This window comes from Poecilia mexicana, unplaced genomic scaffold (genome assembly GCF_051168715.1).
Source record: "Poecilia mexicana isolate PSO_F unplaced genomic scaffold, ASM5116871v1 scaffold_2, whole genome shotgun sequence".
Lineage (NCBI taxonomy): Eukaryota > Metazoa > Chordata > Actinopteri > Cyprinodontiformes > Poeciliidae > Poecilia > Poecilia mexicana.
Window position 1 is genome coordinate 48,105,890 of NW_028263371.1, and position 16,037 is coordinate 48,121,926.

The window sequence follows — 16,037 nt, forward strand, 5'->3', positions numbered from 1 at the left end:
GCAGTAAACGGATAAAACCTGCATTGATTTGACTGATAAAGTAATATTTAAGGACACTTTGTATTTAGTCTAGAACTTATAGGGCCACATAAAAAGCTATGGCGGGCCAGATTTGGCCCACGGGCCTCGAGTTTGTCACTAGAGGTTTGTTAGGGAATATTAATGAAGACAGCAGACAGGACAGGGATAAATTTATAACAAAGTTTAAAGGGGTATATCAAGTTTTACCACTGCAGAAAACCTCAATCAATCCTCTGAAAATGGAAAGAGAAACACACAATGCAGGACGGCAGCATCGCCACACAGCGGTGGCAGCATCATGCTGTGGAGCTTCTTTCACTGGAAAATGCTCAGATTGACAAGAAAAATGATGCATCATTCTGTGTTGGTATGTCACATAAAGTCCAGATTAAATACATGGATTATGTGGCTCTGATGTGACAAAATATGAGCTCAAGAGCTGCGGATACTTTTGTTATCCAGTTTTCTCACCTTTGCGGTGATGTTCGGCAGTCAGTGGACAGTATTTGCTACAATCGTGATTTTCATATAAAAAAACTCCTCTAAAATGTATAAATAATTAAAAGTGATATTACATAAGTTATATAGTAACTAAATATAAACAACCATGAAAACAAACCTTGTAGGACTTTGTGGTTTATGTACAGGTACACTGCTACTCTAACACCTTCATCACAAACCGGACAGGATGCTTCATGTGGAAAGATGCTGCTAGCTCCTTTCTCAGCCTAAATAAATCCACTCACACTTCGGATGGTTCAACACCAACAAGGTTCGCTTACTGTTATCTTGTATACAATACAGAACAGACAGATAATAGTACTTTGTTAAATAATTACATAATTTATCAAGTGTAATGATCTGATACAGCTTCATGAAGTCAGAGTAGATTCAGGAACACAGACGTAGTAATATTATTAACAATTAAAAATAGATGCCAACAGAATAAATACATCCTTTTTAAAGTGCATTTATCCTCTTATCCCTTGTAGTGATCATGTACCAAAGAGTTGGTCGTTGTAGCCTCCGAGGAGTCAAGGCGGCGCTGAGTTAGGTTTGGTTCCCATTCAGATCAAAACGAGAAAAACAGACAAAGAAGAAGGAGAAGGAGAAGAAGAAGAAGAAGCCGTGTCTGAGTTGTGCCTAAACTGTACATACAAGTGGTTTGTTAGCAGCACAAGTTTAGTGTTTTTGACTTTGGCTGTAGCTTTTCACTGGTGAGAGCAAAGAAACAAACGGAGATGCAGAAGAGGAGGAGGAGGAGGAAGAGGGGGGATCTGTTTTTGTCTCAACACAGATAGTTCCTGTCTTGTTTTGTCACCAGGACTGGAAACAAAAGCTGGCTTTAGCAAGCGAAGTCCTCAAATACGCCGTGGTGTCCCGGGCGATGTTGGTGCGGCGCAGGGAGAGGGTGAGAAAGAGGGTGAGGATGAGGGTGCGGGTGAGGATGAGGGACGTGGTGGTTCGGGAGGATCGTGTTGGCGTACGCCCCCTCTGGGTGACTCCGTGTCGTGTCATTGGGCTCCTGTTGGAGGCAGACAAAACAAAGTCAAGACCAGGATCAAATATTGAATAAAAACAAATCAGTTCATTTTTCACAAGCTTTTTGTTTTCATCTTTCCAGTGTTTGGGATGTAAATGTTATGGCTGGAAACTGAACAAAAAGCTGTGATTAGCCTAGCATAGACGAACAAAACCCCCCTGTTATAAACGACCATGCAGCAGCCAGTGCGATACTCCTCCTTCACCTCTGTGTGACTCCTGGGGGGAGAGGAGGCCCGCCTCCGACTCCGAAGCACCGCTGGAGTCCACAGCTGTTTGGCCAAATCACTCACCATCTGTCACAGTTACTATATGCAGAGCAGGCTTCGACTCACTCCGGCTTAGATTCAACATGAGAAGTCTGTTGCTTAGAAAATAAGCAACCTCAGAATTAAGTTGTGTAATAATGAATTTGAGCTCCAGGGGAGGTTGTGTTTTGCAAAGTGGTTAAAAAGTAATTAGGAGCATTACACTCCTTATTCTCATGTGGTGGAAAAATATTAATTTGCTTCTCTATTACTTATCCAGTTGCTGTTTTCTAATACAGCTGGCTGCAGTGCTGCAGGGTGAGGGTGTAGGATGTACACTCAGCATGAAAACAGGGAAAGAGTAATTTATTACAGAGCAGTTTTTGTTCAGTACCTTTGCTTTCATTTCTTCTAGACCCACTGTGGCAACAGTTGTGGTCGGCTGGGTATTCTTCTTCTCTTCTTTCTGCGGTCTCAGCAGACGTTGTAGCCGATGCTTGATCAGCTGGTTTCACCGAGAGAACGTCAAGCGGGAAAAAAAAACGGGAAAGAAATACAGCATTTGGAAGAGGAATCCTGTGTAAAATCATTGTATTCATATATAGTTTTGTGCTCAAATGCATTTGCCCCCTTTCAGATTTCTTCTTTCCCTTTCATGTTTCACTCTAAGCCTAAGACCACCGTACCAAATGTCAAGCGTGGTGGCGGCAGCATCATGCTAATGGCTAATTAGCTGCCAGTGGTACCGGTGTATCAAACAAATGAAGATGGCTTGTAAAAAGGAGCATTACCTACAAAGTTTAGCTTGAAAATAAATAAATAACAGTATATAATCATGACAGACACTTGATCAATATCAATAGATAATACGTCAGACAGGATATTCAACAAGTTCACTGGAATCCAATCCAGAACTGCACAGCATTCTGGGAAACCTCTCACGTCTAGCTAAGCAAAGTGGGTGACACCAACTAACGCACTCACTCTTTGGTTACCTAGCAACTCACTTATTCTCTGGTTACCTAGCAACGACCTCTAGAGTAACTTGCGTAGCAGCAGTTTACGTTTCCGCCACTGTGACTAAAATAACTGCTAAAAGTAAACAACAACGGCGGGGAACAAAAACTGAGGATGAAGCAGACAGTATTTCAGACATTAAAAACAAAAAAACTAACCAATAATTATTGATTTTGACAGATATGAAACACACATAGTGTCACATGTTTTTTGTTTTTTTACCGATTTAGTCCAAAGTTTTCAGGTTTCCCTTGATAAGAATAGCTAGCCAGCTGGAGACAGTTGAGTGTCCCAACAAACTGATGGCTTAAATAAATGACTAAAAGTTAAAAAACAACATCACATGCATGCTTCAATAAGTTTTCACAGACTTCTGCACTGGAACTAGAATGTAGATTCACTTAATCAGCGTTTTGTCTGGATTAAAGTCAACAATATATTTAGTAACAAGCTCTTGGTTTTGTTTCAAATCCAGCAACTTGAAGACTTTACCTCATAGATGTAGTCCAGTATTTCTAAGACCGTCAGGATGCTGGCGCCGATGAATAAACCCATTTGTCCTCCAATGTCACCTGAAACACAGAACACCGATGCTTAAGGAAAGCAGCGACAGTCACAGGGTGTTTGTGTTTTCTGTAAGTCTTCACAAAATTGAGCTCCAGTTTTGAAAAGACAGCTTATAAATCAATTTTAAAAGAGAGGATTTCTTACCTAATAATCCTGCGACATCGTATGCTTTCTTTTGCTCAATTGTTTCATAGTTCAGTGCTTCAAAGAAAATATCTAACACCAAGAAATTGTCTCTGTAAAAAGAAAAGAAAGAGAGATGGAAAACAGCAATTCAGAAAACATCTGTTCTTTCCCTGTTATTCACTTCAAATAGACCTAATTTAAAATAAATTCACCAAGTCATCTTTCTGGTCACGTTAACACAGGATAGGATAACGAGGCCTACAGTGTTTTGAATGGATCTAACCAGTGATTGTGAGATAATGAGGTCTTTCAGGGTTTTACGGAGATGAGCGGGACGTGCACCAACAGCATGCTTAGTCACTCACATCCTCTGGTCTCTCTGGAGTTTATAGAGTCTCGTAATATTAAATGTTGTGAATCTTCATGGGCTCTGTGGTTTAGCCACGTTGATCCGCTCTTATATCCAGTTGATTAGACACTGAGAGGCGTTACAGGTTCCCCCTGCACTGAATTGGCTTTAAATATTAGCAAGTGCTCCACAGAACAGTTTACTTGATGTTCCTTGAACTTTTCCACCTTTTGTCACTTTATTACAATAAAAATCTATGTATTTCATTGTGAGAGATTAATGCAAAGAAGTATAAGTGTTTATGTGTTTTTTCCTCAAGAAAATCTGTAAATGTTTATTTATATAGATAAGTCATAATGAATAGCATCTCAAGGCACTTTAAAATTACAAACACACAAACAGATTGGATAAAATATCACTTCTAGTCCAAGATAAAACTAAATCTGATATAAAAGCAGTCAGATTCAGATGACGCTGCCAGGAACCGAATGAAGTATATTCCAAAAAGTATAACCTCTTCAGCTTTGATACACCTGTAAGCTTGAGTGACAACCAATTTTTAATACATACGGGTTTTTATGACATCAGTTTTTTAGGTTTTAACAGCTTCTGGTTTCAGGAAATTCTTTCCACAAGTTTTATGAGTGTTGTGGACATTTTTGACAATTCCTCCAGAAGTGTATATGTGAGGTCAAACACTGATGTTGGATGAGAAAGCCCGGCTTATAGTCTCTGCTTAGATTCATCCCGAATGTGTTCGATCGGGTTGAGGTCAGGACTCTGTTCCAGGCAAGTTCTTCCAAATCAAACACCTTCATGCAAACCTTGCTTTGTGCACTGGTGTACAGTCTTGTTGGAAAATGAAAGAGGCAAATAGTTAAGAGTTTCTTAATATTTCGGGGTCCAAGTACAGAAAAACAGCACAAAACTTTAAGCTTTAAACACTGAAGTCAGGTAAGTCCCATTGTCCTGGTAACTTGTGCATTACATATTAGAGGAGGACATTTCGTACCATCTTGTGCAGAGATAAAATAGAAAACAACCCAAGTCTTTAATGTTTCTTTGGTGTCTGGAAAATGAGAAGTTTAAAAACCTCCTAATTGCTACGACACATTCTATGGCCACTGTGTCGTTACCTAGCAACCCCAGCTAAGCCCAGCCCGTTACCTAGCAACCCAAGCAGAACTCCAGGACATTTGGTCAGCTGGTTTCTACATGCACTGTACAATGGCTGCTGGAAATAGCAAGTGTTTTGTTGTTGATTTACAATTCAGAAGCTACTTGCCACATTCTAGTTGGTTGTGCAGGAGGTGGTACTTCTGCTTGTCAAACATTGAACGGTTGTATAATTGCGCATCTGTTGCAGCCATTTTCTCATGCTAGTGTAAATGTAGACTTTGTGTTTTTGTATGACATAAAATTCCCATAAAATATCCTGACTATTTGGTTGTAACATGACAAACTGTGAAAAAGTCCCAGGGATATGAATGCTTTATGTTATGAAATTTAAATCTTGCTTATCACATGTATAGATGTAATATTTTACAACAGTAAATGAAGCACTGTCTTAGCTCTACTGAAACCAGTCAAATTGCTGTTGAGATGCATGTTTTTCAGTGACAGAAAGACTAACAGTGGAAAACAAATACTCCCACTTCATCATAGTAATTACTTCTACTCATATAACACAAAGCAATAAATGTTTATTACCATTAGATTGAATTAAAAAGAGTTCCAATAATCAACATCTGTTTACTGGAACAAACATAAATTGATGCCTGGATGAAAATCTAATTGATTCTACTTTATATTTCACAGGATGGAGGGCATACTTTATGACTCCCTAACTGAGCAACACATCGCCGCTTAAAGCAAGCCTGTTTCTGGCTGCAGGTCCTTCTCCGTACCTGATGTAGTCCTCTGACTTGTCATATTTCCTGGAGAGATAGCGAGCCGATCCCTTGCTGGGGATTTTGACCATGGAGAGCTCTTTACCGTAGCGGGTGAGATTACAGGGCGTCTCACATGGACAGATATCCCCACTGTTCTTCTGTAGCTGGGCTGCAAACACAGTTTCAACAGACATAAGGTGTGATTTTAACTTGAATTAAACTTATTTCACAATGAAAATAATCAGATAAGTGATTTGTTATGTCTTCAGTCCCTTTCTGCCACGGTATAACATCGAAGATACGGACACGTTTCAGTCTTGTTGTGTTGTAACATCCACTGTTGATCAAGTATTTTGGTCTTCGACTGCCTTGTTCCAATCGACCCTTCGTCCCCAGGGTTACGGTTACCGTAGCAACTCTGAACAATCCAAATACATAACATGACTCTGGAGCCAAAGAAGTTCGTTTTCCGGTAAATATTCCTTCCATCCATCGTCTGTACTGGCTTATCCTTGGAGTATTTCTGGAGCTGATTCTCGTTTACAGCCACGTTAAGTCAGTGTACACCTTGATGGTTCATCACATGGACTAAGTGTATTTGAGCAGACTTAAAATAAGACAAAACTAATTTAAAGTAACTTTTCTGCAAGATATAGGAGCCTGTTTTAAGTATTTCACTTATACCAAGACATTTTTCCCATGTTGTAAGAGAAATAATCTGCCAGTGGAGCCAGTAAGGAATTGTTGACTTGAAACAAGCTCCGATGTCTTGCTGAAAAGTTACTTGTAAGTTAGTTTTGTTTTATTTCAAGTGAACCAAGATATTTGCACTAGAAACTGAACCACAAATACTGGGTAAGATTTTGTGTTTTTGCAGGGTGTCTGGTTTATTCTGGCTGAGAAAGGGAGAGAGAGAGCAAGACTTGCTATACATCAAATTTTCTGTTATTTAACTATTCTTACTCAGCCTCTGTTTGTCATGAAACCTGTTGGATTTAGAAATGTTAGCCTTTTGGAAAGCTAACATTTAAGTTTAGGATCTTCTGTAGGAAAACACAGGAGTCCTGTTTTAGGAATGCAACACTGTTTGTTTTAAGTGTAAAACACTGAAAACATTTTGAAAAGTCTCCTTTAAGGGTTTCATCCTTAGCAAAACCAGTTGTATATCGACTATTTAATGCAAATTGCCTCTGCATATGGTATAAATAATTAATGACCCCTCAAGCAGAAAGGTTAGACAAAAAAACATTTTAAAAGCTTTTCTTGTATGGTCTTATCTTAAAGATCTTATAAATAAATTGGAATCGATTTCTATGCTTATCTGCAGCACAACACTTTGCAAAAACTGGACATCAGACATTGGCAGAAAACTGATCAGTGCGTCTTCAGGGTTCACAACGAATCAACAGACTATCGCCTGATGGAGAACGGCAGCAGTTGAATTCACGGAAATAACGGCAGAATACATTTTCTCTAACTAAATGAACAAGTCTGCAGAAGAAAATGCATATAGTACCTTTTATTCAATTAAGACAAACATACAGTAAGCGGCTGGCATGTTAATACATTAAATACATATTTATGATCTCTAAAACAATGGCACTCCCTTTCCCAGCCTGTCTCTTAAAATTCTGAAAGCATTCAGTTCTGGCTAAAAATGCGCAGAGGAAGCACTGAAAGCAGTAATTATAACTTGATGATTTATGGATTTTACAACTCTAACAATAAGGTTATTTGTATGCAGGAGCATGGAGGCCTACGTCTGTCTGATGTAGGAAGAAAGCAGCTCTACATAAATGCAGAAATTATTTTTTAATACCTCACCTTTGACGGAGTGGTGGATCCATCTGTTCGATTCAGGAATATGACCCTCATGAATGCGACCCATTCTTGTAAGATATATCTAAGATCTCATTCAGCCACATTTTAAACAGAGTTTCAATTCAGTGAAGGGAGACATAATTAAATTTCTGGCTTATTTGGCTGAGAAATGATAATTGTCCAGCCAAGTCAATAAAATGGGCCCCTTTCACTGGAGTTTCTTTGAAACCAAGGTTCGGATACGACATCCGCTGAAGGGGGAGGTGAGGTCAGAGTCGAGGCTGATGGGCGCCGGGGAATGAAGCGCAGCTTTAATTTGAAACGTTCAGTGTGAAAGCAGCGCAGCCATAGAGCGCTAAAGTACCCAAATCACCACGAGGAAAAAGTAATTTTAAAATATCCAGTCTAAGAGAATATGAAAAAACACCCTTATCGTATTTACTGATTGTGTTTTTGGGGTAATGGGAAAAGAAATGAAGGAAGATTGTTTCTTACCGAGCGCTTTGTCAACACAGTTGATTTTACTGGGAGGGCAGATATCTGCAGTTCCTGGAAATAAGAGCAGAATGTGAATTTGATCAATCAGAAACAAAATGCTCAGTGACCCGTGTCTGCTGCAACGAGGCAGCGCGTCTGTGAACAACGCTCCTCTGCAGCTGATCATTCGTCTCCAAACGAAGGCAGCAGGCGCGCTGCGCCGTCTTGGACGTCCGTCCTTGATTGCACGGAGAAATGGAGCGTGCTGGCTCCGCCCGCCAGGCATATTTAGGCAGTCTTTAAAAACCAATCAACAAGCCACTTCTTTGCAGACAAACACACACTGCCCAGGTCATTAATGACACGGATCCATCAGCAGGACAATTAATTTGTATTTGTGAGTTTGTCTGGGAGTGAAACACTCATGGGGCTAATGTTTGTGGAGAAACATTAAAAGGTTTCGACCGATATCTTTTTCTCTAAAATCAGAGCCGCCGCCGTCTGATTTCATGTTTTATATATATTTTACATTTCCAGATGTATTTGAGAGAAGAGGCAAAAAGCCATTCTCTGTCTGCTGTCCACACATCAAGGACAAGAACAACTTAATAGCTTCTTTTTGTGGTGGAAACCCAAATATAGAAATAGACGGAGGCACTGAAATATTAATTTTTTATCTTGCAAATCTCTAAATAAAACATACAATTTATGGTCTCACTGTTTAAGAGTCCCAGTGTTCATGAATTGTTACTTTTAAAATAAATCTGTGAAGGTTTTGACCAAAATAAATAAGATAATAATAATAAGATGATAATAAGATAAACAAAGTGTGTCTGAACACCTTTTTATGTAGAATAATTTATGCTTTTTAAAATGTAAAACAAAATTCAGTGCAACCAGACTCCTTCCAGCTGTATGCAATTTAATCTCATTAAAGCATTAATTATGCAAACACAGTAACTATAGAGGAGCCACAGAAATCCACAGTTCAGGCGAGAAAATTTGTCAACGAGAAAACTACTAGATTGAAAAAGTCATTAGAAATCCAGCTTAAAGTTTGACATAAAGACCCAGCAAACAAAGTTTTCTGCTGTAAAATCAAACGTTTTGGTTTATGTGAGGCAGAAAACTAACGTAACCAACCTCTACTGTGAAACATGGTGGTAGCATCACAATGCACTGATGCTTTTCATGTTTTAAAAATAAAATCAGAATAATAACGCTGAAAATCATATATTATTTCCCAAACGTACCACAATTATGCAATACTTTGTGTTGTATCAAATAAAATTCCCCAAAAATGCGAAATTTGTGGTTGAGACATGGAGAAATGTAAAAAAAATGGTTATGAATATAATTACATAAATAAATTATCTTGGTGTTTTAACAAGTATTTTGAAAATAGAAAATCATGAAAATCACAGCTTTGTTTTTCATTCACATGACTTTAACACATAGAGCGCCCAGCAAAATGAGAACGTTTAGAAAACAAATACCTTTAATACTGAGACACAGAGTGAAATTTAAACAACAGGAAACTCCAGCAAATATTCACATTAGAAGTAAATAACTACAAAACCTTTGTGCTTAATGTTAAAAGCTTTAAATCTGAGGCGCTCCTCGTCAGGAAACAGCAGCTCAGAGGAAAAACTTGTGGGAGGAACAGTTTACATTATTGAAGGGACAATGTGTCGTCACATCATGGCAGTAAAAAATGTTTGTCCTCATTGTCCTGCGTCACCAGCAGCTTCATGCAACCTGATGGGGTCATTTCTGTTGTTGTTAAACCACTAATCATAATTAATAATGAGAAGAAATAATAAAACACAATAATCATCCTAACCACTGCCACCAGGAATTTCTATTGCATTACTATAAATCAGTTGAAAAGGCTCTTATTCTGCATCATCTGTCAGTAAACAGAGCAGTCTGGATTTTAAAACGGAGTGTTTTTACTTAGAAATAAACAAAACTAGGTATGCTGTGCTCAAATTACATTTATTTTTACCATATTTGACCTTTATTTAAGGCTAGTCATGTACACATTTAGTTTAATCCACGTCAGCATTAAAACTATAACATTCTTGGTATGGTGATGACATGTATGTCAGCAAAGAAGCGGTAAGCGCAGACCGTTGGCTGATGTTGCAAAGCGATGGTTTGTGGTATCTCTGAGGCGTTACTCTCTTCTGACAGCAACTTCTCCTTTACATGGCGATTCAAGACGTAGCTTTTCTTCTGGGCTGCCCCACATGCATTAGTCCTGCCCCATCAAGTGGGGTTGCTCATTACCTGTCAGCTGCTACGACCCTCTGGGGCGCTTTGGAAGAGAAATAACCCTGGCAAGATAATGTCAGCTTAGAGGTTTGGGAGATCTTCAAACTTATCAGAAGCATTATTAATTTTTTTTCAAACATAGATTGGATCAGAGTCCTTAACTGAGTTTTCAGGCCTGCAGACAAACCGGCAGAAAAATGAGCACTGCGCCTCAGTGTGAACACTGCAAAAACACAAAATCTTACCAAGTATTTTCTAGTGTGAATATCTTAGTCCACTTAAAATAAGACAAAACTAACTTACAAGTAACTATTCAGCAAGACATAGGAGCTTGTTTTAAGTCAAAGGGGACATTTTGCATGTTTTTGTACTTCCATTTGGGTCTCAACTGTTTCTAAAAACATCCAGAGCGCTTAAAAAAAGACCCAGCTGGTTTTTAGTTAATGTTTTTTGGTGTCTGGAAACCGACCCGATGCAAAAACCTCAGTTTCAAAAACAAATTCGCTGGCACCGCCCGTTACCTAGCAACTCCAGGAAAACCTGGCCCATTACCTAGCAACCCCAGAAAAGCCTGGCCTGTTACCTAGCAACCCAAACTGAGTTCCAGGACATTTGGAAACGACAAGAGTTTTGTTGTTGACTTACCATCCAGAAACCAGTTGCTGAATATAGCTGGAGGATTTAAAGTGACAAGACATCTCATTCTCAAAATAGGCAGAACTGACCAGACTTCAATCTTATTATCCAAGAATGATTTTCTGTAAAAACTCTAATGAACATGTTTTGTATAGCCCATAAATATATACTAAGCTGTTCAAGGTTAGGTAACCTCTAATGAAAAAGTACTAGTTCCACTGACAGACTATTTACCTTATAACTTGGGGAAAAATGTCTTGTTATAAATAAAATAATGTTGCCAGTGGAACTAATACTAAAAAAAAATAACTATATGAAGGACTTATTTATGTAATACTAGGTCTCATATCTTGCAAAAAAGTGACTTGTATGTTAATTAGGTCTCATTTCAAGTGGCCTAAGATGCTTCCAATTGAAACTGGACCAAAAACAGTTGGTAAGATTTTGTGTTTTTACAGAGAGCACTCTTCATTGTGTAACATGGTGGTGGCAGAGGTATGCTGAGGCAGCTACAGGTAGATGGGCAAATGAATGAAGTCCATAGAAGAATAGGTAGAAACATTCCTCAAAAGACTTGCAGCTATAAAAGCTGCAAAAGGTGTTTATGTAAACTACTGACTTAAAGAAATTAAACAAAAATGCATGCCACACTTTTCAGATTTTCATTAATGAAAAAGATTGACATGTTGTCCTCCTTCCACGTCACAATTTGGTGCAATTCTGTGTTAATCTACCAAATAAAGTCTAACTTTTAAGCAATAACATGATAAGATAGTTAAAAAGTTAAGCGTGTGAAAACTTTCTCAGGTTTCAGCCACACACTGAGGCTGCAGAGTCTCAGGTGAATAATTTCCTTATTTAAACCTCTCACAGATGAACTGTTCTTCTCTCTTTGAGTCTGTGGTGTTATGATAAGATCTAAAGAGTTCTCTAATGCCTTCAGATGGTCCCTGGACTCTGATAGGGTATTTAAAGAGGTCCACAAAACAATTAAAATAAATCAACTGGATTTCAAATGACTTTCAGTTCATCCAGAAATTCCCCCAGCAGCACATTGCGCCTGACAGCAAAGCGTTTAAAGTCTCCATCAAAGGATCTGCAGGTAGCTTTTGTTATAAAGTCACTGCATTCCTAATGAAAAGGAAAACGGAGGGGATTTTCCTGTGAACATGCACACAGAGACTTGAATGGAAAGGTGCTTTTCTGGTTGTTTTATATGCGAGATGAATGAGAGCAGCAGGAAGTTACGCAGTAGAGCAGATTTTAAAAACATTTCAAACATTTATGACTCCTGGAAAAACCTTGAGGTGTCTCCAAACGTCATCGTTACAATAAGGAGGAGCACAAGTTTAAAGTCACTGTGGATTTTATCTAAACTACACAGTCAAAGTTACACGTATTAAAATGCTGTAAAACATTTTAACATTCCATCCTCCAACTAAAAAAATCTGACTTTTTCCCCACAAAATGAAGCTTTTAGTCTCAAAACTTAAACATAAATCACAGAATTCTGTCTTTAAATCCATTCTGACTTTAATTTCAAAATTCTGACTTTAATCTGAGAATTTATAATTTTTTTTCAGACTTTCTTAAATCAGAATTTTCATATCTGGGGAAATGAAAGTGAGTGAATTCTCACTTTGGTTTCAAAATTCTGACTTTAATCTGGTAATTCTGTTATTAAAATTAGCATTCTGCCTTTTCTCACTCATAATTATGTCCTTACTCTCATAAATCTGACTTTAATTTTAAAATTCTGGCTTTAATTGTGCGAGTTAAGCAGGAATTCTGTGTTTAAGCTCAGAATTCAAACTTTCTTCTCAGAATTTTGACATTTTCAATCAAAAATTTCCTTCAATCTCAGAATTCTGACTTTTCTTCTCAGACTTTGACATTGGAGGATGTCCAAGCAGCAAAGACCTGCACCCAGCCGTGTTTGCTTTAACTAGGCCACTTGAAAGCTTCCACTGAGATGGGATCTGTTCATAAGACTGGGATGAACTGGATGAATCGCCTCTTTATTTCTGCAAATAAATGCTGCATTTAGTTTCCTTGTAAATCACTGTGAGATGACACCTGCTGCTAATTGGTGCTTTTTAAATGAACTGAACTGGATTGCGGCTCCAGTGGTTTATGAGCTTGTGACAGCCACATCGGCTGGATTCCCTCTTTTAGAAGTTGCTCTTCAAACCTTTTCTACCTCAGATTACTCGAGTCATTCATTTTGGTGTCTTTAAGTGTCAGCTGTGGCGTGATATTGGAGACGGTGTGGATTTCCGCCCATAACTGGGAGCTCTGGCCTCCTCGCTGCTCGTTAGCCACATCAGTCAAGCAGTTTGCTTTCAGTGACTCAGCTCTTTGACTTCCTGTTCTCAAGCCATGATGACGCACAAGCGCAAATATCTGGCCTGATGTTTGTCAGCCCGACTCTCCAGCATATTCAGATTCTCCACAGGGAGGTTGCTCAAATGGTTTTCTTTGAAAAAGTGAAAAGTAATGAGCATTCTCATTGAAAGTAATTTTGAAGACGTAAATTTGCTTCGTGTCGTTTATTACCGTAAAATCTCAGTTCTTTCACTTGTGCCACTTGGTGCCGATTCTGATTAACCCTCTGGCTTTTAATCCAGCGGTTTAATGGCTCCGCACGCTGAGCCCAACGGGATGAATTATGGCAACTGTGATGACAGCTTTACATTTCTTCACTTTAATCGCTTCCAAAACGGTTGTGACCACATCAGTGGAAACCGAAGACATTCCAATCAACCTCAGTTACGCTTTCAGCTTAATTCCAAGGAACAAATCACAAAACAGTCACTGCAGGAGGAAAGATTTCATAACTGCCAATAAAAGCTTGGGGAAAAAAGAAAAAAGAGAAACGTTTTCCACATGACGCAACATCTGGTGCAATCATCTTTAGCTGGAAAAAGTTGAATCAGTTGTTTTCTGTATGATGTTATCAGCCTGTGATAACATTTATGGAGGGATTTTGGCTGCTTCGGTTCGTTGAGGTTTGGAGATAAATGTTTCTGCAAACCTTTCTCATAACATTTTCTCCTTCACTTGGGATCCTTGTTCTGTTTCAACACCAAGTGTGGGCCAGCGCCCGTTATTAGGTGGAAATAAAGCTGGATTTTTTTAGACATTTGCATGAATTGGAGACAAAATGATCAGACTGGACCAAAGTATTAGTCAGGACAAGGCTGCTAATTACTGAGTTCTGCATGTGATGCCTTTTGTCTACATTCTCCATATGTTGGAACAGAGTGTTTTTTATTACTGCAAATTTTCTACTTTTCAAACTCATAACTTTCCTTTGTTTTTAAAAACACAGGAGGAATTTTCTAGAAAATGTTCAAGAAAAAACAAGGAATTTTCTGAGTTTGAAAAGTCAAACATTTTCTAGAAACAAAAAAAAGGAGATTAAGCTAAGAAAGTGTGTAGGAAAAACTCTGAAATTTCTGAATTTGTTTTTACAAATTTTTGACTTTTGAAACAGAAATTGCCTTGTTTTTTCTGGAACATTTCTGAGGTTTCTGGCAGAAACGTCCTCGTCTCTTTTTCCTTTGTACGTGGCTTTAATTCGCCGCCGTGACGTTTATACAGATTTTGTTTCACACGTGCAGTTTTCTGCGTTTCTTACCAGGCATGTGAACCATCCTGCAGTTGCACACGCGCATGACCTCGTTGGTCTCGCAGAGCAGGCGACAGGCGCTGATGCTGTATGTGTCGTATCCCGGGAACTTCTCCCTGCTGGTGGAGCGGCAGTTCCCCCAGGGCTGGGGCAGGTAGGTCAGCTGAGTACACAGAGATTTATTAGACCGGGCCGAGCTTCCGGCGGCGGACGGTTTCAGCGAGGGCGGCACCAACAGCAACAGAGCAGGGATGAACAAAGGCCTACCCTTTGCTCCTGACATGAGACGAAGGTCTGGAAGCCGGGCGAGACGCCGAAGCCCAGCTGGTGGATGTAGGGAGGCTCGTCCTGACTGTGGATCTGGACCCGGATGCCGGCCTCCAGGGACGTCTCATCTACGCGGCGAAACAAGCAGAGCGTGAGAGTGCAGTGGCGGAGGCAGAGTGAACGCGGGGATTTCAGGAGTCGGCATTGTTTGACAGCTCAGATTCAGCTTGATGCTAACTGCGAACCGCATTTCGAGCATGTTTGGGGAACAAAAGCCAACAGGGAAGAATATTATGCAGCAACAGAACAAGCACAGATCAAAAGTAGTGTGTTGTTCAGGAATTCCCTCTAACAAATCCCATGTTTTATGTACAAAAGCACTGTAAAAAAGACTTAAAAACAGAATTACAACAACCAAACTTTAGTGTGTTTTGTTGGGAGTTTGTGCTTGTCTGTATGATTGGACTGAGCTCATTTTTCTTAAAGTGAATGAAGCATCATCAGGTGCTGAATAAATAAACTAAGTGAAGTCTTCTGGGGTATATTTCCTACAGATCTGCACAGATGGAGCCATTTTTAACCAGACTATTCTGTTATAGCTTAAACCTGTCCAACTAACAGGTTTTCTGTTGTATTTAACTCAATTCATATCCCCACCAACTGTAACCAGGTAGAGTTAGATTGAGTGTAATCTTCTACAGAAATGTTTCTTCTGGTCAGAAGAAATTTTATTTGATTTTGATAGGAGCTTGATTTTAGTCCTTAATATTGATGAAAAATATTAATTATAAGTGAAATAATCTCCCAGCTTATAGAACAAGACATTTTGACTTAAAATATGGGAAACATGTTTTTCCTCTGGCAGATTGTTTAATTTATGACTGGGACTTTTTGTTTCAGCTAACTTAAAACAAGAAAAGTTGAAAAGTTACTTGTAAGTTAGTGTTGTCATATTTTCACCGTTCTAAGATATTTGCACTATAAACTAAATGAAAAATACTTGGTAAAATTTTATGTTTTTGCAGTGCAGGAAAAGGAAAAAGACTGGATCTGATCAGGCAATCTGACAAAACGCTCATTACCAAAGAAAAATATTTAATGCACCATTGAGAACATGCAAAAAGGCTTTTGCTAAACATTTCATAAGCTACAAATAAAAAACATAT

At 38.9% G+C, this 16,037-nt stretch overlaps 1 protein-coding gene across 3 annotated transcripts in view; it reads right to left on the minus strand.

Annotated features, from left to right (window-relative positions):
- Positions 1-643: 643 nt before the first annotated feature.
- asic4a (acid sensing ion channel subunit family member 4a) overlaps positions 644-16,037 on the minus strand; it is a 129,021-nt gene continuing 113,627 nt past the window's right edge. For all 3 annotated transcript variants that reach the window (XM_088002034.1, XM_015001834.2, XM_088002036.1), the window contains 8 exons: positions 14,872-14,999; positions 14,614-14,767; positions 8,079-8,132; positions 5,778-5,931; positions 3,540-3,631; positions 3,321-3,400; positions 2,206-2,316; positions 644-1,546 (listed from right to left, as the gene is read on the minus strand). In XM_088002034.1, the coding sequence (XP_087858160.1) occupies positions 1,367-1,546; positions 2,206-2,316; positions 3,321-3,400; positions 3,540-3,631; positions 5,778-5,931; positions 8,079-8,132; positions 14,614-14,767; positions 14,872-14,999 (953 nt within the window). In that variant the 3' untranslated portion in view covers positions 644-1,366. The remainder of the gene's footprint in view (positions 1,547-2,205; positions 2,317-3,320; positions 3,401-3,539; positions 3,632-5,777; positions 5,932-8,078; positions 8,133-14,613; positions 14,768-14,871; positions 15,000-16,037) is intronic.